At 35.4% G+C, this 22947-nt stretch overlaps 2 protein-coding genes, 1 long non-coding RNA gene and 1 other non-coding gene across 9 annotated transcripts; all 4 read left to right on the forward strand.

The window, feature by feature from the left end:
* The first annotated feature begins 655 nt into the window (after positions 1 to 655).
* On the forward strand, positions 656 to 3234 carry LOC113314193. Its single transcript, XR_003342321.1, has 3 exons — positions 656 to 885; positions 1531 to 1631; positions 2685 to 3234. It is a non-coding gene; the product is annotated as an uncharacterized LOC113314193 (long non-coding RNA).
* A 66-nt stretch (positions 3235 to 3300) lies between these two features.
* TRNAR-UCG lies at positions 3301 to 3371 on the forward strand. The gene has a single exon. It is a non-coding gene; the product is annotated as a tRNA-Arg (tRNA).
* An 8876-nt stretch (positions 3372 to 12247) lies between these two features.
* On the forward strand, positions 12248 to 15657 carry LOC113308575. 6 transcript variants are annotated; one of them, XM_026557040.1, is made up of 3 exons: positions 12248 to 14030; positions 14119 to 14277; positions 14406 to 15657. In XM_026557040.1, the coding sequence occupies exon 1, from the start codon at positions 12357 to 12359 to the stop codon at positions 13578 to 13580; it is 1224 nt and encodes a 407-aa protein (XP_026412825.1). In that variant the 5' UTR covers positions 12248 to 12356; the 3' UTR covers positions 13581 to 14030; positions 14119 to 14277; positions 14406 to 15657. The 6 variants fall into 6 exon arrangements, with proteins under 6 accessions (XP_026412825.1, XP_026412824.1, XP_026412827.1 ...); XM_026557039.1 differs by having other exon boundaries at positions 12248 to 13613; XM_026557042.1 differs by having other exon boundaries at positions 12248 to 13613; positions 14125 to 14277.
* Positions 15658 to 16307: 650 nt separating this feature from the next.
* Positions 16308 to 18751, forward strand: LOC113309006. The gene is made up of 2 exons (XM_026557441.1): positions 16308 to 17764; positions 18428 to 18751. The coding sequence occupies exon 1, from the start codon at positions 16481 to 16483 to the stop codon at positions 17726 to 17728; it is 1248 nt and encodes a 415-aa protein (XP_026413226.1). The 5' UTR covers positions 16308 to 16480; the 3' UTR covers positions 17729 to 17764; positions 18428 to 18751.
* Positions 18752 to 22947: the final 4196 nt, after the last annotated feature.

The following is a 22947-nucleotide window of genomic DNA, read 5'->3' on the forward strand; positions in this document are numbered from 1 at the left end:
TTAAGGAATTTAACTCACTTGCAGCCACCAGCAGTAGTAAAGCAAATAATTTCTTCTCCACTTGGATGTGCAGAACCACTGACTATATTACCATCTTCACATTCATATATAACCTTCGATTCACAGATTCAACCACAAACAAACACTACACCAAATCTAGGTTTTCCTAACTAAATATTTTTTGGTAACTCAAATGATCCATTATAAATCTAGTAATTCATATAAAGGGTTAGCAAGTTAAGAAATAGTTACCATAATTAGGAATTATCTCATAAAAACAATATAACTATTGAAAGTGTGAGATCATTAGTTATACATCCCTAACACATTTTACATTAAATCACTATTAGTAATATTCCTACCCAAAATCCATGTATATCAAAATCCACCCATCTTTATAACTCTTTGTCATTTTTAGTAGTAACACAATTTTGCATAGCTAACACATTGATTTATTTTAAAATTTTGAAAATGTAAAATAAATTATAGGATTTTATAAATCTTTTTGTTTGGAACCAACTGAAAGTGCTACGACCCTAGAATAACCTTAACCCGGAACTAATCCATACCGTTGCCTTTGGGAACCAAAATTTGAGTTCCATATTTTACTTGACAGTACCAAACCAAATCGAATTTCATCCATACCTTAACAAAACCAGTTGAACATGAAGAGAAAACTCCTTCTGCACCATGGTTGGCTTCTTCCTCGGAAGAGAAAACTCAATCGAATTCTAGCCAAACTCCAATCAAAGAAAATCCGGTCTTCGTTGTTATGATTCTCTTTGTTTTATTCATACAATCAATTTCATTGGAACTTGATTATAACGATGAAGATGATTGATTTCAAGTGAATTTGTTTTCTTCGACTCATTCTTATCGTTTCTGGTATGATTCTCTTCTTATTCTTATTCGATTGCTCTTATTACAGTTTTTCAATTATGAACCTAGGGTTTAAACAATGAGGGACTTTCAAAATTGGGTTTAAATTGCGGTTTCTGATTGGGTCCGTCAGGATTTTTATAGGGGCTAATTTTCCCAATTTTATTAGCTTAATAGTCTCTCTTTTGCGTCTTTGATTTAAGCTGTATCCTAATCAAATGGGTAGTCATAGAAATCTTGAATTCAAGGACTTAGATTTGAAACTTGGGTTTTGAAATAGACAAAAACTACAGTAGCCCTTTCAAATGGAGTTAAGTCGTAATATTCATAGATGTATGTTGTTTGATTTGTAAGCAATTTATATGGAAAATGTACCATGTAAATCATGTCTTTCTATGAATACTATGTAACTTTGAATCTATTTGTAAATGAATTAGGACATATTTTGTGCAAAAAACCACTTTATTCTTCTCTAATCTCTCTATGTCCCATTAGATGGCTTGACCTGGTAATTTGTGTGGAAACCAAAGTGACTTTTACAGTTCAAAATCTCGATGGAAGCTATAACTGGGGTCGTTCTGGATTCTTGGTTATTATTGGTACATTTTTTCTTTGCTAATATGTACGAAAATGTCTTTCTCTCTGGTGCAGGTACTTTTAAATATTAAAGAACACTACACCAATTCTCCTCTGTCAGCCACTAGAGCTGCTTAATGGGGGCTTTAAGTGCTTGAGCAGACCAAGCTTTAAAGGTATTTCTTTCATATGTTAAGTCGATCAGTAACCACAGTTTAGCAAAATTCAAAATCAAAGTGATGCGAACCATTGAGGCTTCGGCTCATTTGTGTTCTCAAACAAGTTTTTGTGAGAAACTTTTAAATGTGAAAAAGAAAAACGCAGGCCATTTATGTTTAGTGATTGAGACCTTGTGTTGACTACCTGTTAAAAGTTTGACCGTCTTCAAGTGTATATCCAAATCGTGGAACAAACTATTTTCTCATGTCTGTCTTCCTAGACTTTCTTCAAATGTTTGTGTTCTTAGAATATACAGGGGAAGAACTCGTAGACTTTCTGATGAACGGTGTTTTTCTTGTACACGGAACTGTATGTGTTACTGTGTAGCCTATTATTACGCCTTGCACTATGCTTAGCTGTTGATTTTGTTCAAGTGCTGGATTTATATGTTCAAACTTTTAAAACCATCATTAGAAATTCAATTCTCGTTTCTATATAATTCTATATCTAAATATGCCATTAGCCATTGTAGACTTTATTGCTTTCTTTCACACCAGATGAGAAGCTAACATGGTGAATTTTAATTTTAATTCACATAGAGACAAAAAAAAAAACAAAAAGAAAAAAGAAAACAGTGGTCGGTAAACTTATTTCCTGACTTGAATTTTTTTGAGATGGGGAGAGGGATGATTAATCACTAACCAATTACAGCCGATGTAAACGATTGATCATCATTTATGACAGTTGTTGGGATTGCCTTTAATGAAGTAATGCTTGTGTCGGACATAAATGATGTAAGGTTTAATGTGTACCACGCATCACATCAAGCATTTGTTCTTATTCTGTAGCTAATTATGTCCAATTTATTTTGCCTGTGGATCCTGTTCCTGTTCCATCGAGTTCTTATCTTACATGTGCTTAATTATAGGTCAACATCAGTATGATGTAGCAACACAATTCCAGAGATCGTAAAGTGAACCAATTATATGCTAAAAGTTTTTTTAACCGTTTATTATAGATTCCTTCTTTCTCTTAGTTTTTATCTAATGTAAGGCTTCTTCTTTTTTTAGCATAGCTAGTCAAAGAGAAAAAAAAAAATCCAGTTTTGTGGCTGTGTTATGAGACTATGTGCAGTAAGATTGATGTCTTCTGTGATGCAAAGAAGGTCATTGATGCTCTTCAAAGTAGGGAGGTACCTCTGGCTTTAGCTTGGTGTACAGAGAATAAATCCAAGTTGAAGAAATCCAAGGTGCAACATTATTTCTCTAAGTTTTTGTTTGTCTTGTGATAATTATCTCGGTGAAAAGGTCATCATCTTTATAAAATGCACACTTTAGTTTAACATTCTCTAGCGATTTTTAGAAAGTTTAAACATGCAAGTGTACTGCTATTTGTCTACCTACATACATTCTTCAAGAATTAATTTCACTGTTCCGACCTTTGTGCTGAATACTGTCCAAAGGATAAAAATTCTAAAACTTGCTGCTGAATGTTATGTTTCAGTTTTTTTTCTCACAATTTTCCTATTTCTCTTCTGACTCACTATGTGCCATGAGTGACTAAACTGCGTGTTCGATTGACTTTTTTGTTCTTGGTTGTCTGTCTGAGTGATTAAATGTGTTTGCAGTTGACAAGTTCGGAAGATAATCATATAATTCTTTAAACTATACGTGTTTGAATATGAATGAATCTGTGGTGCAATGGTAGCACGTCTGACTTCGATGCAGAAAATGCGTGTTCGATTCACGTCAGGTTCACTCATTTGCAACTTTCATCAATGTTTTCTTTGTAGTGCAAATTATATAAATGTGTGAAATTGTACGTGCAATTTATATGGAATGGTAACGTGTTTCAGAAATGCAAATTATCTATAACTATACCTTGTCATCCGGCACCTGCTATTTGGTTTAGAAATTGATTATAGTGACTAGAAATTTACGACTTTGTGCACTTACTCTTATTTTCTCAACCTCGTTTTGCGAATGGATTCACAATTATAAATTAGAGCGACCTTGTTATCGGAAACCTACTATTTGGTTTATATGGTTTATAAATCAATTATAGTGACCAGAAATTTATCGATTTTGTGCACTTACTTCTATTTTCTCAATCTCGTTTTACGGATGGATTCACAATTATAAATTAGATCGACCTTTTTTTTTCTTTTTTTTTGATCAGACAGCTGGGGTTAAGGGGACCCCACCCCAAGATCGACCGTGTTATCCGAAACCTACTATGGTTTAAAAATTGATTATAGTGTAATAAAATCGTATTCGTGTCTCAAAAATCAATTTATGACTCGAAATTCGATTTTGTGCAGTTATTTCCATTTCCTCAATCTCGTTTTAAAAATGGATTTCCGAATATAAATTAGATTGGCCTTGTTATCTGAAACCTACTATTTGGGTTAGACAAGTGCATCTCATTCAGATAATGTCTTGAAGACACAAATTTGTGTTGTTGTCAAACGAAATATCCGGAGTTTATAACAAAATCAGATCCATTTCTCAAAATTGATTAGTGACTCGAAATCTTTCGATTTTGTGTGGACCAAAATATGCCTTGACCGATCTCTGATTAACAAAATTTGATTCTTGTCTCAAAAATCGATTAATGATTCGAAATTACTGATTTTGTTTACTAACGTCTATTTCCTCAATACCGTTTTTATTATAGACTCCTGTTGAGAAATTAAATCGACTTTGTTATCCAAAACCTAATATTTAGTCTAGACATGTGCAACTCAATTTTATAATATCCTCGTGACGACTTGAGTTAGTTGTTATCCAATTGAATATTCCATAGTATGCAACACAATCAGATTTGCGCCTTAAAATGGATTAGTGACCCAAAATCTAACGATTTACGTATTTACGTCTGTCAAAATAGAGTTTTCATTATTTAGACTTCATATTGGAATTATAATTAACCATGGTGATCCTAAAATTACTTCTTGATCCAGGTACGTATAACTTAATCCAATAATATCCTTTCGATATTTGCAAAATCCAAAATACATTCATGGATAAGTGTTCGACCTTTGTCAGAATCTTGTTCTTAAAAAATTCATTATCTAAAACTCGTGCTTTATTTTTGACCATGATAATTATCGAAGTTATAAGTTAGAATTACAATAGTTGGACGAATGTTCAATTCCTAAAGTCGGAGTCTTTTGTATAAGTTAATTTTCGGAATTCAATTTTTTTTATTTACCAGGATAATCCACATTTTTTCACAAATCCATTTTGTTAATTCAAATTCATCCTCGTATATGTTATTTGGATTTTTGTCTGGGACAAACGCTGATACTCATTTCTATTATTTTTATCGTTATACCGAATTTGAATTCCCAATCGACACTGAGCTTCATATTTATTGATTTCGATGTTTTATCATGCTAAGTTTGAAGTCAGAACCCTCCCGGAGCTTCGTAGTTCATAGTTTGTTTGTCGTTATACCACATTTGAAGTTCGAATCGACACTAAGCTTCATATTTATCGATTTCGATGAGGTATCATGCTAAGTTTGAACTCAGAACTCTCTCGGAACTTCGTGATTCATAGTTTGTATGTCGTTATACCGAATTTGAAGTTCGAATCGACACTGAGCTTCATATTTATCGATTTCGATGATGTATCATGCTAAGTTTGAAGTCTGAACACTCCCAGAGCTTCGTGGTTCATAGTTTGTTTGCCGTTATACCACATTTGAAGTTTGAATCGACACTGAGCTTCATATTTATCGATTTCAATGATGTATCATGCTAAGGTTGAAGTCGAAACTCTCTTGAAGCTTCTTGGTTCATAGTTTGTTTGTCGTTATACCGCATTTGAAGTGCGAATCGACACCGAGCTTCATATTTATCGATTTCGATGATGTTTCCAACTAAGTTTGAAGTCAGACTACGTGGTTCATAGTTTGTTTGTCTTTATACTGAATTTGAATTCGAATCGACAGTGAGCTTCGTATTTATCGATTTTGATGATGTAACATGCTAAGTTTGAAGTCAGAACCCCCAGATCTTCAGATTTATCGATTTCGATGATATATCATAGAGTAAAGCTACTTCATGACATGTATGACTAATCGAAATTACTTCATGACCTATGTGGCTAGTCGAAATTCCAACCAGAAGCACAAAGAGAAAGCACAAAATCAAAAAGAGAAAGCACAAAGAAAACACACTTTCCATGATCCGTATGACAGTCTTAAATCATATCTTTACCGTCCAAAATATCCGTAATCCGAATGACCACCCTTTATCAAATCTCCACCGTCCAAAACTTTTTATATAAAAGAAGAAAGTAAATTTCTCTCACTTGCTTCCCTTTTTTTCGTTTCCTCTCTAATCTTCCGCCGAAGAAAACCTCAAAAACATTCCCCCTTCTTCTTCCACTTACAGGTCGTCCATGGCTTAACTGAAATCAGTAGCCGCTTTGTTTTGTTTTGTTTTAATAACCCTAAATTTAGAATCTAAAATTTCTAAACATGAAGGAGATGCAAACCCTAGAATATCTTTTTTTCCTTAGGGCTTCCACAAACTCCAGTTCCGCAGCCATGGTAAGTCCCTCCGATCCATATCGTCACTCCATTATTATTTCAAGCTTGTTTTGATCTTGTAATCGTTGTTCTTTCTCATGTTTGATGATTCCAGATTTTTATTTTGATTTTACTGGAACGAGATTTTTTTCATTTTCTTATGTTTTGATTAGATTCATTCAAAACCCAGACTGGATTCGGGCTTTGAGTTGGATTCAGTAAAAGGGTTTAGCTCAATTTTGAGTTTTATGTTACAGTTTTGTTCAATCTTTATGTATTTTCAATTTGTTGAATCTGGATCTTCGATTGAAGATTTAACTGGAGGATGAAGTTTGATTCAATTATAAAACTGATTGTAGATCGTTTTGTTTGTTTGAACCTATTTTTAATTTCTTATCCGAATTTTTGAAGCTGAAATCTGATTTTTGAATTGACATTGTCGAGAAAATCTTTGGGGTTTTGGAATTTCAAATTGAATTTATCATCATACATCCAATCTTTGGGGTTTTGGAGTTTCACCGGATTATTTTGCCAAATATCAGTCTAACTTTCAATTGTAAGTTTTCAGAGTTAGTTTTCTTCTTTGATTATCCCTCTTATATCGGATTTATTTAACTTCTTTGGTCACGACTATTTCAATTTCTCATTAACTCGTTGTTCGATTTTCATAATTACAGGTTTGAAGAGGATATTTGGACTGATATAGCAAAACATGTAGACGAAAATGTATATTGATGCTTAGATCCTCTCGTCGTTGGTTTCGTCGTGTAATTTTGTAAGAAGATAGTGTATAGAAATGCGCTTGTTTATGTGATCTTTAAGTTCCTCCGTTTCGCCAACAATTCTCCTCTAAATGGATCCAATTCTGCATTTGGTAAATTTGACTCGATCCCTTGTGTGTATGTAAGTTAATCGAAAAGTTAGTTTCTACTGAACTTTGTTGTTCTGGTTTTGTATATTTTATATGGGAGTCATTCTTATATTTTTAGGGGAAAGTCTCTGTAGCCTTGAGGTGGAAATTGGAAGTGCTGACGGCCATGATGATGGAGGATAAAGACAAGGATCTACAGATAGATTGCATGTGGGTGATCTTCAGCCAGCACGCCAAGAAGAGCAAATCCATCAACACATCCCATGCCACCCAGTAGCAGGGATGCTTCACTTCAGAGCATTAGTGAAGTTTCTGAAAATCCTAATCAATGAGCAGATCTTCATATAAAATGCTTCACGCCAAGAAGAGCAAATCTATGGAACCTATGGAACTCTAGTCAAGTGTATTCCAGTGAAACATATGGTTGCAGGTCTTCATATGATACTTTCTTGCTTGTTTCAAAGTTCATTTTTCATTTTATATTTTGTTTCTTCACTAACACAAAAATTGTTTGATTTTTGCAGGCAATTAAGGATACACAGCTGATAAGTGTAGTTGGTCTGGTTCATTTTCACATTCAGAGAGTGGCGGTGCAGGGTCTTAATCAGGGGAAGATTCTGTTTTGTTGTGTTACTCCTCTCTCATATCGGAAAAAGCAAGCCTTATACACAAGTGTTGCAACTGCAGTCATGTAAGCAAGCACGAATACAACGAATAATGCAGCAAGGAATGACCATATGGACGAGACTCTCCTGCAAAAGCATACTGAACTTGTGACTAATGTGAGCTTTCAATTACAAGTTCTTTCTTCGTTTAAATTTTATTGCACATAACATATTAACCAACTAGGATAGTCTATTAGGTAGCTGCGATCATATCTCAAATAATAACACATGATGATTTTCGGAACATCCTCATATCTCATATGATAACCAACTAAGTCTATGGCCTAAGTACCACACATTGTTCATGCCCATGTATGGACTACATTTTCTTCTATTTTGTCTACGTTGTTAAATTATTTATTGACTCAACTTGTTAGTTTTGAAGTTGTTTAATTCTGGGGTTCGACTGTTCAAGAACTCCAAAAATTAGTTTGTCCTCTCATTGTTGTATATTATTGTTCTTCAGGTTTGTTGTTCCCCTCTGATGTCCAATTTTTAGACAGAAGATATTGAATATATGAAATTCTTTTTGATTTTTTGTGTAGATTGCTAGGATAAAGCGGTATGGGGACAGGTTTTTTTGTAGACGAGGTATGCTACTTGCTCTTGCAATTTAATTTAAGCAAGGATATTCTTTGTACTTTGATGTCGAGTTATGTTTACGAAGTACTGATATTAAGTTGGTTTGTTTTTTGTATGCCAGAAAAACATGAGTCCAAGCCAAAGTTGGTGGTGAACCTGTAGATGAGACTGCATTATCCGAGTGTATTGTCCGGTGTCATGCTTGTATTTGGGGAATGTTCCAGAGTACTATGATATTATCTTGAATAAGATATTGGTATGTAATCTACACATTTGTTTTTCAATTCTGGTTATTTGGTTTATATCAGAGCCAGCGTAACCCCAAGGCATATTGCAAACCTTTTATATTAAATGATTCATGGTACTGTTCAATACCACTGTGTTTTGGGTGTCCTATCTATGAAGAAATAACATGGATTATGTTCAGATCACTTTGACACTGTTAATGGAGCACATTTCCATTATTGCGATGCAAACTAGTTTTATTTGGTTTATTTACAAATTTTTGCTCACTCTTGTCCTCTGGGAAATCATTTGGTTGTCGGTATCTCTGTTGCATTTGTGGTTGTAGAAGCATGAGACTAGTCATCTAGAATTTATCTGATGAGGTTTTGCTCAATATCTCATGTGCAAATTAAACAGATGTTCTGCTTTTTGTTACAGGTTGTGCTGCAAGTTACGAGAAGCAGCAACAAAACCAGCATCATGCCAACAATTATTCAATCCCAGATGTTGCGAGTCCTAATCAAAGCACAGATCCAAGTCTTGTAGGGGTCACACATACTGTTTTTATTTCGAGGATCAGACTGTATTTATGATGTTCCGCGTAGCTTCTTTGATGTAGACTCTGTACTCTTCTTTGATGGAAACCCTGTGCTCCTTGTGTATGATTATGATTACATAATATATATATATATATAATATATATAATATTTTTCTTGTATTCAATCTTTTTTTGTTGACTTCACTTGTTGATGGATACAACAATGTTTATGGATTTAGAAAATTTATGGGTTTAGAAAAACCTTCAGCTAACCTGAAAGGTTGCCGGAAACTCACGGATCCCGGTTTCAGGTGACAGGAAACTCGCAGTTCCCGGTTTCAGGTTACCGGAATCAGGTCACCTGAAAATATCATTTTTCAATTACTAAAACCTAACAAATTCTTCAACAGAATATAGTGTTACAAAAGTATGAAACAAAATGACACAGTCTGATGTTTACTGGCCATCGTAATAGTTATTGAAATAGTTGGCAAAGATTATAACATAATGTCTCCATTACAAAGTAAATATAAAGTGTAAAATGTAAATAGTTAGTATACTTATTGTAATGCAAATGAAGTGTTAGCCTATTTCATTTTCCTAACAGACTAAAAGAGTTGGGTATAATCCTAACACATTATATAACTGCATATGGCTAACCATTTTTCTTAGTTAGGGAAATTAGCTTCTATTTTTCCCTAACACTTTCCTTCTATTACAAAAACTTGAATTTGGTGAAATCAGATCTTTAAGCTAAACTAAAAAAATAAAATAACTGTAGATAAAGTATGTGAAATCTCTCAATTGATTGTAAACAGAATTGATAAGTAAATTCGATCTAAAGCATAAAATTAGAAGTAAATCGCTGGATCAATACTTGAAGAGATTAAAATAAAGATTCATGAGGTTTGACGATTCTTACCTCAGAGATGGAATTAGGTTTTCAACTTTGCTTTTCTCCTCTCGCTGCTCGAAAAACTACAAAGCTATGGGAGAGAACCGAAAGTTTGAGACAAAAAAATGGGAGTGATTCTAAACTTTAATTTTTAATTCCATCTAGACCGTCGGTTATAATCAACATCAGTTAATATTTTCTAATTTACTGATTTTTTATTAATTTTTCTTTTTTCAAAAATATTTAACTCTCTCTGCCACGTCAGCTTTGCTGTCAAGTGGCTGTCACCCTGTTGTTCAAGTAGCAAAATCGGTTACACTTGCTACCTTGGTAGATGAATCTTTTTTGGACAAATTTGTGAAAAAATATGAGCACGAAGTTCCTGGACTAATGAAGGTATTCGAACGTCAGTTTAATTTCCAAAAGTTGCTACAAAACTGAAGGAATTGCTGAGATGAATATGTGGGTAGCGGTATGTAGATTGTTTAAGTTCACTTTACTCCTTGCCCGTCTTTAATGTTTTACTCTATGGTTGCTTTGTAATACCGGAAATGAAATTTTGCATCCTCTTATAAACAAATAAGGTGAAAATATATTTCCTAGAGCAGTAACTTTATCTTTCGTACTCTTATCATGGCTATAAGTTTATCTAGAACTACTATATTGGACGCCTGATTTCTAGTTATGAAATGAAGGATATGTAGTTTGTTGTTTTATTAGATCGTAAATTATCTGAATTCACTTTACTCATAGCGTCACTCCAAAACACAAGGCTTCTAGGGATGACCATTTCTGAAAAACCGTCCCTAGAAAGTAGTAGTTGGGACAGCCACATTGTAGCCGTCCCAAATGACGTGTATTTGGGACGGTAAGCACAAATCATCCCTATTGCTCCATTACCTTTTTGGGACGGATTTTTGGGACGGTAAACAAAATCGTATTTGGGACGGTAAGCAAAATTGTCCCTAATACCTTTTCGTGACGGATTTTTGCCTCTTGGGACGGTTTTCTGACCGTCCCAAGAGCCCTTCTGTTTTGTAGTGCGTGTCTTTAATGTTTTACTCTATGGTATCTTTGTTATTTCGGAAATGAAAATTTTGCATCCTCTTATGTACAAATAAGGTGAAAAATATATTTCCTGGAGCAGTAACTTTATATTTATTAGTACTCTTACCATGCCTATGAGTTTATCTAGAACTACTGTATTGGACGACTGATTTTTGGTTATGAAACGAAGGATATCTAGTTTGTTGTTTTATTAAGAGATTTATACTGATATTTAGACTGCAATCATGTTAATTCAAAGAAACAAATTGCGCTGGTTATATGAGCACTTATCAGTTCTTCTTCAGAAAGCACATAAGCTTTCTGTCAACAGAATTACTCAAGATGAACCAAAGAATGCAGTGGGTTGCTTGTGGTATGAGTTCTTTGTCATGGGAGAAAACCTTTCAAGATTGTATTTAAGATTACTGTATTGAGTTAACTTATATCTCTTTTCTCTTGTATGCTTGAACTCGATTTTTTTTCTTTTTGCTTGACGGCTTTAATATTCTCTGGTGTCTTTGTCTCCTAACTCCATTGCTGAATGTCGAGTATTCAGAGGATAAATGCTTGAGGGATGGTTCGTGTGCAGGTGGTCTTTTCTTGAGATTAAAGACTAACGGAGGATATAACTGTTTTTGGAATCGGAAAGCAATATGCAACCCCTGTAGAGTCACATTTCTGTAAGGTATTAAAACGCCTGTAAGGTTACCCTGCAACTATTAGCTTATTGATCTTATCAATTTTGAACACTTGTATGAAGAATGTCGCTTACAATGGTTGGTGAGGACTGCAGCTGTTAATTACATATGTTTGAAATCGCATTTCAGGTATAAACTATTTCAATGTCTGGTTTACCAGTGAGAAAACAGTATTAGGAAGTAGGAAAAAAGACCACAGCGCAGTTCAATACTTGGTGTACTGTGTTCATTAAGCGAATTTCCGGAACATTAACTTTAACCCTTCTTCATAGAGCTAGCAAGTATGAAAATTGTGGAAAAGGGTTTTGCATTATTATCAAAATTTCATATTCGAATCAAGTTGCATAACACTACCTCCGTTCCAAAATAAAAAAAAAAGAAAAAAAAAATAAAATAAAATAAATGATATGTTCACTTTTTCAATCTGGCCTGGTAAATGGGCTCAGCTCAGAAACAATCGGAGCTACTCAACTGCCCCACCCGGCCCCACCACACAGCTGCCCCGTTTCTAAACCAAGATGCGAATATTTTCAATTTGGCCTATCTACGCATCTCTATGACGCTGCTAAGATAGTTAGGGTTTAAGTATAATATTCTTCTTCTTCAAAATTTCTCACCTCACACCAAAATCCAGTTTTACAGATTCCCTTTCTTCTTCTTCTTCTGGTGGTTTTGGGGTGCGATGTTTCGATCATTGTTGTGTAAATCAAGGGGAACCCTGAAAAGGGCAGCTGCCATCATCCATGGAGAATCTTCTTCTTCAACATTAGCAGCTCCAACAGCTAAGTATTTTTTCAGAATTCAAAATCAAAATTCTAGGGTTACTTCCACTTTCTCTTCCTTCTCTACTACTGCTAGTAATTACAGTAATCTTACTTCTTGTTCTGATTCATCATTTGTAGTTTCTTATCTGATTAATTCATGTGGATTATCACAAACTGAAGCAATTACTGCTTCAGAAAAACTCAGTTTCAGAAATACATTGAATCCCGATTCAGTTTTAGCTTTACTTAAAAGATACGGATTCACTGAAATTCACATTTCTAAAGTAATCAGTAAGGTTCCATCAATCCTCCAGTCCAATCCTACTAACATCCTTAAACCTAAATTAGATTTCTTCAAATCAAAAGGAATTGACGAATTTGAGCTTGCCGATTTCATCTCAAGCTTCCCACAATTACTGACACTAGACTTAAGGAAAGAAATAATTCCTTGCTTTGATACACTTAGGAGCATTGTGCAATCTGATGAAAATGTTGTTAAGATGATTAGACGAAATCCTTGGATTATCAGTAGAGACCGAGTTGAAGTAGTGAGGGTCAATGTAGAGATATTGAGAAATGAAGGTGTCCCTGAAACTCACATTTCTAACCATCTAATTCTACACCCAAAAGCATATACGGCCAATAGATTCGAAGAGATTGTAGACAGGGTTAGAGACATGGGTTTCCATCATTCAGAAACCACATTTCTTGTAGCTGTGCATATGTTGAGGATAACGAGTGAAGCCAGCTTGAGAAACAAAATGGATATTTTCAAGAGGTATGGGGGTTGGTCTGAGGATCAAATTCTGTCAGCATTCAGGAAGAGTCCTACATGTATGAAGACCTCCGGGGAGAAGATTATGGAAGTTTTGGGTTTCCTTGTGATTGAAATGGGTTATGATTCATCAATTGTTGCCGAAAACCCAGTGATTTTTACTTGCAACTTGGAGGAGAAGATTATCCCAAGGTGTTCTGTTATCAGGGTTTTAATCTCAAGGGGTTTGATTGAAGAAAATATTTCTCTAAGTACACTTGCTACCTTGTCAGATGAGTCTTTTTTGAAGAAATTTGTGAAAAAATACGAGGAAGAAGTTCCGGGACTAATGAAGGTATTCACAGGTCAGTTGAATACCAAAAGCTGATATAGAGCTGAAGTTGTTGAGGTGAATATACAGGTTAGCTGTATGTAGATTATTTGAATTCACTTTATTGGTTCCTGCCTATTTTTAATGTTTTACAGTATGCTTGATATGTTATTTCGGAAATGAAAATTTTGCCTGTTATATTCGAATAAGGTGAAAAATATATGTCATGAGTAGTGATTTTAATTTATATCTTTTATCATGTTTATAAGTTTGTCCCTACTGTATCGGCTATCTGATTATTGGTTGTTGAATGGAAGGATATAGCTTTTCGGCAGGATATATGTGGTCTGTTGTTCTATTGGGAAATCTATATACTGTTATTTAGACTGCAGTCATATTTATCCAAAGAATCAAAAGTAGTTGCTTAAATGAGCACTTGAGAGTTCTTTGTCAGAAAGCACATAGGTTTCTCTCGACAGAGTTAGTCAATTATTGATCCGTTTTTAGGTATAGGACGAGAAGCAGTCTCCTAGTAATTCTAGAAGTAGTGTTTCCTAATCCTAGAAAGAGAACTTAGGAGTCTTAATGTTTACAGTTGCAGAAGAACAACTACAGGGTGCGAACAAGAAGCTTAATAGCAAGGGATTCAACTGGCGACTAACCATGTGAAGTACATCCTATACAGGATTGCAGAGGAGGATGGTGTGAAAGCTACTCGGCTCGCCATAGTCACATTACTCACATATAATGCAAGGTGCAGTTCTTCATCTCAGTTTCACTTCTATGTTAACCATTTAAAAAAGCAACTAGACAGTAGACATTAACTTAGGTGCGACGAAGGCTCATTGTTGACTGATTTTTTTTTGTTTGTTGATACACCAGTGTGTGCCACAATAATCAGTACACCACTGGGATTGAGTACACCTTTAGATAATGATGCATGGTTAGGCGAGGGGAAGGCTAATGGTGTCACATGAGTCGCTACTTCGCCCGTAAATGAGGGGCCCGTAGAGGGGGGGCAGTATTCCTTACACAGTTTACGTACACCCGCAGATCGGATGATGGTTCCACCTCCTACACCATATGATCCACATAGAGGATACCCCCTGCATCCACTAGGGATGACTGTACCAGCTCCTCTACCACCACCCGGTGGTTATGCACCTGTCCAGGTGATACTATAATCTAATTATCACCTCCATCAATCAAGGGGGGCTTCTTATTTATATTACTGTTTATGTTTTCAAACCACATATCAATTAGATTTTCAGAACCTGTGTTTCTCTTTTGCTAAACTCTAATTTCCAGTAGCATTAAAGCTCCATTAGGAAGTGGTTGTATCAATTGTTTGCTCTCGCTTGCACCGAGAAGTTTATGTTTTCTTACCTCTAAATAGAATCTGGAACTTGTCATTTACTTTTGATGCCTAAGTTGTGCTAGTTTTCGTTGTTCAAAAACTGGACACGGATTTGCAGTGCAAGGTGCAGTTCCTAATCTCAGCTACACTTTCGAATAAAACAATTAGACACTGATTTAGGTGCGACAAGAAACTTTTTTTAGCACCCCACCCCACCCCATTTTAAAATCCTGGTTCCACCACTCGCCTGCAGGATTCTTTGGGCCTTGATTTCTTAAATCACCATATGCATGTTTTTTTAGGTTATTTCGCTTTGAGTTTGTATATTACTCCTTATGTTGCTTAAAACTGATACTTTCAGAGTGGGCAGGAGAAAACCTGTGCAGATTGTATTTACAACTAGTTTATTATTATAGTATGTCTTTTCTTTTGTATGCTGGAACTCATTTTTGTTGCTTGATGACTTTGATAACCTGTGTTTTCTTTGCCTTCCGACTCCCACCGTTGAGCACTGATTCTTGAGAAGAAAATACATATTGTATTGAGGGGTGGCTGTTTCACAATATCAAAGGCTAATGGAGGATGCTAGATTTGGTCTGTTTTTGGATCAGGTAGATGCCAGATACTCAGGAGATGACACGGACTTGAGGATTTGTTGCTGCATTGTTAGTCACAATATCTAGTATTAAGAGGTTTCAAATCTACAATAACAACATACCTGATCTGCACTGTAGGGTGTTTCAAAATGAGTAATGTTTGTTTGTGAAATTACTTTTATACCTGAAAAAGGAGATGCAACTTTGTCCAAATAGGAAAGAATTACAGTCACATTTTTGCAAGCTACTAAAACATCTGTAAGGTTTTACTGCAACTGTGCTCATTTCTTCCATCTATTTTCAAGTACTAGTAATTTGTTGCCACCGAGTCCAATGGGTTATTCACAAGTGAGTATTACTAAACAGTACTATGTTCAGAGACTAGAGAACAAGAGTCCGTTGGAGTTATTACATGGCTGCTAATAAGTGTGTACCGGTTTATTAGGGAGGATACTGATTTTTATATAAGACAAAGTCATTTCTAGTTTGTCCTATATGGAAATTGGTACTCTTCCTGGTAAACTGGTACAACCCATTAGCAATGTTGTAGTTATTATGTTGTAAAAAAATCGGAGCTACCCACACAACCAAGGACGCAAGGACATTTATAAGGTATTCGTACCAGACTACCAGAAGTAAAAGTCCAAAAAGTCCGAAGAAAAAAAAAATGTTTGGATAGTAAAAACATCCTAGCGCATCCAAAGTAAAAAAATGTTTGGATAGTAAAAACATCCTAGCGCATCCAAATCCAAACAGGCTTTGCCATTTTGTTTTAAACGTCGTCTCAAATTTCATTGCCAAGGCCCAAGCAGCTTCTAACTTTTTTTAGGCTACGGAGAGGGCATCCAAACACCCTCTTAAGGTGAAAATATCTTTAAGATTTGTTTCTAGGGTTTATCGATTTCTGTTTTTGATTAGGGTTTATCAAAATCTCGTTTACCGCTCACCAGAACTCACTCTCACAGACTCCCCCTTTCTTCTACTGCTGGTGGTTTTGGGGTGCAATGTATCGATCCTTGTTGAGCAGAATCAATGGAGTAACTCTGAGAAGGGCGACAACCATCATCAATGGAGAATCTTCTTCTTCATCATTATTAGCGCCTCCAGCTAAGTATTTTTCCAGAATACAAAATCAAAATGTTTCTGTAATTTCAAATTCTAGGGTTGTTACTTCCACTTTCTCATCCTTCTCAACCACTACTAGTACTGATTCTGATTCTGAATTCGTGGTTTCTTATCTGATTAATTCATGTGGATTATCCGAAACTGAAGCTCTTGCTGCTTCTGAAAAACTCAATTTCAAAACAAAAACCAAACCAGATTCAGTCTTAAAATTGCTGAAATCACATGGATTTACTGAATCCCAGGTTTCTAAAGTTATCAGTAAGGTTCCATCCATCCTCCAGTCCAATAATCCTAAAGTAACCCTTGAAACCAAACTAGATTTCTACAAATCAAAAGGAATTTCTGAAATTGAGCTTCCCAATTTCATCTTAAGTTTCCCAGGATTACTCACGCTAAGCTTAAATAAACAAATAATTCCTTGCATTGATGCACTTAAGAGCCTTGTTCAGTCTGATGAAAACCTCCTTAAAATGATTAAACGGAATCCTTGGATTATCAATGCAGACCAAGTTAAAATAGTGATGGTCAATGTAGAGTTTTTGAGAAATGAAGGTGTGCCGGAAACTAATATGTTTTTGTATCTAATCAAGGGACCAAGAACATTTAATGCCGAGGGGGATAAATTTAAAGAGATTGTAAAGAAGGTTAAAGAAATGGGTTTCGATCCTTCACAAGTTGAGTTTCTTATGGCTCTGCATGTGTTTAGACTGATGACGGAATCCAGTTTGAGGAAGAAAATGGATGTTTACAAGAGATTGGGGGGTTGGTCCGAGGATCAAGTTCAATCAGCATTCAGGAAGAGTCCTACAATTATGAAGACCTCTGAGACAAGGATTATGGAGGTTTCGAATTTCCTTGTGAATGAGATGGGTTATGATTCATCAATTGTTGCTGAAAACCCAGTAATTTTTACTTGCAGCTTGCATAGGATTTTCCCAAGGTGTTCTGTTATCAGGGTTTTAGTCTCCAGGGGTTTGATTAAAGAAAACGTTTCTCTAAGTACACTTGCTACCTTGCCAGATGAGTCTTTTTTGGAGCAATTTGTGGAGGAATATGAACAAGAAGTCCCTGGACTAATGAAGGTATTCGGAGGTCAATTGAATTACCAGGAGCTACTACAGAACTGAAGGAGTTGAAGGAGTTGTTGAGATGAACATGTAGAGGTATGTAGATTATTCGAGTTCACTTCAGTTCCTGCCTATCTTTCATGTTTTACTCTATGCTTGTTTTTTATATCGGAAATGAGAATTGTGCCTCCTCTTTTAAGAAATGTCGATTACATTTCTATCATGACTACTGAGAATTGTAGCTAGGAATTACGTATATGGTCTTGAGGAGAGCTTCTAACAACATTAATTTGGTGCTACTGAGTCAAGACACTGTTGAAATCGCATTCGGGTATAAACTATTTCATTTTGTCTGGTTTACAATTGAGAACAAACTCTATGCATGAAGGTCAAAAATCAGTCATTATCTGTATTTTTGTTTTAGGCTGTGGCATCCATAGAACACGAGCTTCCACCAAAACACTTGATTCTATTAAAAGGCTTTAAAATAAGTCCTTTACCCTTTCTCATCTTAAGATAGTAGAGGCAACAATGATTTGCATCCTGTGCAGCGAGTCAAAATGAAGTGTAGAAGTGTATGTTATCCTCTTTCACAATAATTTCAAAATGTTGTAGTCTCTGTGTTGCCATAACTTGGGATGGAATACAACCTCTTTATAGATAATCTTGGGAAAATGTACTGATATGATTCCTTATATGCACCATTGATGTGTTCTTTTTCTTTCTTTTTGGCTGATCCTGATTTCATTGATCTTGCAGAAGACTGTGAACATTAAAGGTGTGGTTGGTCCCTCACAGTTTCAGTGTACATATTATAATAGCAAATTCTACCTTGTTGAGGCTCATATGGTCTCTCGTTCGCTCTCTTTTCTTAGCACCAACACCTGAAACTAATTTTTGTTCCTTCTCTACTAGTTATTTTGAAATTCATATGAATGCTTTAGTTTTGCAATCTCACTGTTGTTAGTTTGAAATGAAAGTACGGGTCTTATTTTTTTACTTTGAAAGTTGTGGTCTTGCTTTACTGTATTCATCTGGTCACAAGCTTAATGCTCCATAAAAAATTCTCTACAGCTTTGTTAACCTGTCCTAAAGTTGCGTTTTTAACTTCATGCTCACTAGTCACCACCATCCAACCTTATTATAGATATGTTCATAAACGAAGCAGGCATCTTAAGGGGTTTAGTTGAATACTTCTCAATTATGCTGGTTTCGAATTTTTTGAGGAATATATAGATTTTTATGAATTGTTTGAAAAGCAATGACACTCTCATGTATATGCAGCTTATAAACTGTGGGATACCCAGATTCAGGGTCCCGACTACTTCTAAATTCGTTACAGTAGTAGGAAACCATTTATCATTACAGCTTGATGTGACATGGGACTGTACGATTTTTTCTTTAAATCTTTTAGGCAGTATTTGTTAAGGATGTATAATGAACACAGCTGTCTAAACTTGAAATTTTGTTGATTCTGAACATTATCCAATTTGAAGATCCTCACAATCCCATCGGCACAGATGTATGATGAACACGGCTGTCTAGCTATTTGGGTTCAAAAGTTCCGTGTGAACTGCATTTTTGGACTAGTCAAAAACCGCAAGACACAAATAGACCTCAATAAAAAGTATCCCTGCAAATCCTTGACCGATGGGCCCATTTTTTATTTGTGTGCGGTTTTTGTGGCTTGTCCAAAGAAGGCTGTTTTTAGGCATACCAAAAATTTTCAACGCATACAAAATAGTTTTCCCATCCTAGGTGACCTTATAAGGGGTGTCTATTGGGTAGTTCAATTACCTATATACCCTTGAACCTAAAATCAAAAAATAAACTATCCTAAACATCTCTTCTTCTTCCTCCAGCCAAACCACCTTCCTTTTCTCTCAGAATTTTTTTTTCATCACCGTAATTAATTATCGATTCCTGAAAATTCGATCATCGGTTAAATTGAACTGTATAATGGATCGTACAAAGAAAAAAGCAAACGTCAGGTGTTCTAAATCCTCTTCCAATCCATGAATTAAAAGAAAAAAGAATCAATTGAAGATGAAGGTGTAAAAACTATAATTGAACCAGAAATTGAATTGGAAATTCAACCATTTGAAGCTCCAAATAGTGAAATGAGGATACAAAGGTATTCCCTGCAAACCCAATCTTTTATTTGTTTTTTTTCATGGATTGAATGGGTTAAATTGCTAAAAACTTAGGGTTTTTGACGGTTACAGTAGCGGGTTCGGCTGATAATTGAGTCGAGTTTTGAGCCGAACTGTTCTTGAAATTTTACCCTGAAAGTGTCTATGAATAGTTCGGCTTAACCGTAAATGTCAATTTTTAGATGAACCCCAAAATGTGTATTAAATACGTCCCAGAACAGTGTCAGGTTCGGCTAATACCTTGCAAACCTTCCCGGCCGAACCTGAGAAGTGAAATTTACCCAGGTGGTTGTCAGGTTCGGCTGACTTGATTATATCACTTTCAAGTCGAACCTCTCTCTGTAAACACTTCGAAAATATTGATTTGCAGGCTCTAGGTTCGGCTAGCTCGTGTTGTTGAGTTATCTGCCGAACCTTCTCTTTGCACACTCAAGTTTTTCGATCTTGTTTTGGCCATAACCTTTCGTCCGATGTCGGAATGACCTCATTCTTTTTGCGTTGTGTTTTTCTTTTCATTCTCTTGAAGTTGAAGATAATATCTCATTGATTTTAATGAGTTTAATATGGACCTTGGTATTCTCCATCATTAGACTTCACTTTCTTAACACTTTTACTAATTTCCACTTTTTTTGTTTGGTTCATCCTATGAAAAGGCTTCTTTCTTTTTTTTTTGTGAGTTAATTAAGCAAAAAAAGTCTAACTTAGGGAGTTAGAAACCCGTACACCATGATGAGTAGAGTTATCTAATGCTGGGCTTGGCAAAGCCGCCTTAGCATTTGATATGTCTACTTCTACAGCTGTTCTAATACATTCTGGAGCTTCTTTTCTCCAATTACAAGTTGAGCTAAAGCTCCTAGCTTCTTTGGCCATTAAGTCCGCTACATTGTTAGATGATCTTGGAACAAAATAAAAACCTAAAAAATTATTACACGATTTTAGAGTATGGATAACTTGGTCTAAGACTGATATGTTTTGCCATTCTGATGAAGATTCAATGCCATTAAGGTAATCAAAAAGGTTTTTGCAGTCTCCTTCAATTGAGAAATTTGTCAATCCATTCTCTGCTGCCCATTTAGCTCCCTGCAACAGACCTAGAGCTTCCGCTTCTTCAGGGGTAGAGGCTGTGAAAGCTCCTGCTATGCCTTGTTCGATGGTTCCTGCATCGCTTCAAAGAATTAAAAAAAAACCTGCTGGTAGATTAGATGAAATCCAAGCATCATCAATATTTAGTTTTAGTTGAGATTTCGAAGGAGGCTTCCAATTGGGTGTTAGAGATTTCCCATTATTGACTTGGTTTAGTAAAGGGTGATCTTTGTACCAGAATTCTAAGTATCTGTGTATTTCAGTTCCTAATTGAATACTTGTTTGATGTTTTCCTTCAAAGACTAAATTGTATCTCTCTTTCCATATGAACCATGCTTTTGTTAAAGCAATTTCCACAGGTATGATGGTGTTAGGGTTGTTTATCCAATCCTTACAGATGTCTAAGAAAGAAATAGAATTAGGAATCTGAAGGTTAACCGGGTATGGATCAGCTGCCCAAACCTCCTTAGCATAAGGTCACAAGAAAAGAGTGTGTTCTATAGTTTCTACAATGTGACAATTGAGGGGACAGTTTGGATGGACATCATCCATGAATCTAGCTAACTTCAGGTTTGTAGACAGTGCATTCTGTAAGCATTTCCATGCAAAGATTTTGATTCTCTCTGAGACATTCAATTTCCATAATGAATTCCAAAAATAATCATTTTGTCCTAGGTTGTAATGATTCATAGTTTTTTCCGTTAGTTTATTGTACATAGATTTAACTGTGAATTTCCCTGTTTTTGTAAGCAGCCATCTTAGAGTGTCTGGTTTTCCTCTAGCTATTCTAATCTTGTTAATTTTATTTGCAATATTTACTGGAAACATTTCAGTCAGCAGATTATAGTTCCACTTCATAGTGAAGGGATCAAATAGATCCTTCACAAGAGTTAAGTGAGAGTTAGTATTAGTTTTATAGTTTCTAAGGTGCTCTTCTAGATCAGGGATCCATTTGTCATCCCAGATGTTGGTGCTATTTCCATCTCCTATTTCCCAAATACTATTATATTATATTAAGATGATACCTTTACTAATACATTTCCAAATCCACTAACTTGTAGTTGGGATTTTAGTTTTAAAGGCAGAGGTCTTTCTAAAGTATCTAGGTTTTAGCTGTGATACCCAAAGCGCAGAAGGCTCAGTTAGAAGTCTCCATGCAGGTTTGGCTATCATGGCTAGATTGAATTTTTGTGCATTTCTAAAACCCAATACTCCTTTACTTCTTGGTTTACAAAGACAAGAGTAGGATATTGGGTAGTATCCTTTATATTTAGATTCTTTGCCCCACCAAAAGTCTCTTTGGAGGGCATTAATCTTTTTAGTAGTTTCTTTTGGTAAAATGAAGCAACTCATTTGATAACTAGCTACACTAGCTAGAGTAGCTTTATTAAGGACCATTTTACTTGCTTGAGACAGAGTTTTGCTAATCCATCTTTGGGTTTTTTGCTCCATCTTCTCCATAATAGAGTCGAAGAGCTGAATTTTTTCTCTACTAATGAATAGAGGAGTACCTAGTTAGGTATCTTTAGGATCTATTTTCTTAATCTTAAGTATTTTACATATCATTCTTTGATGTTTTGGTTGAACTTTCTTACTAAAGAAAACTCCAGATTTTTCAAAGTTAATCATTTGACCAGAGGCTGTACTGAAAGTTTCTATAAGTTTAAGTATATTGTGACATTCTTTCAGATCAGCTCTGATAAAAAAAAGGCAATCATCTGCAAAAAACAGATGGGAAATAGGACAATTTTTGGAGTAATTTTTACTCCATGAATAGAGGCTTCCTCCTCCCCTTTAAGAAGAAGCCTATAGAAGATTTCCATACAAAAAATGAAAAGATAAAGAGATAGAGGGTCTCATTGCCTTAATCCCCTAGTGGGTTTAAAGAATTTTCCAGGGATTCCATTCAACAAAACAGCTATGGAAGAAGTGGAAATACATTGTTGTATTAGGTTACATAATTTAGAATCAAAACGAAAGGCTTCCATAGCTTTGATAAGAAAATCCCAATCAACTCTGTCAAAAGCCTTGGACAAGTCAATT

This window comes from Papaver somniferum, chromosome 9, assembly GCF_003573695.1.
Source record: "Papaver somniferum cultivar HN1 chromosome 9, ASM357369v1, whole genome shotgun sequence".
NCBI classification, from domain to species: Eukaryota; Viridiplantae; Streptophyta; class Magnoliopsida; order Ranunculales; family Papaveraceae; genus Papaver; species Papaver somniferum.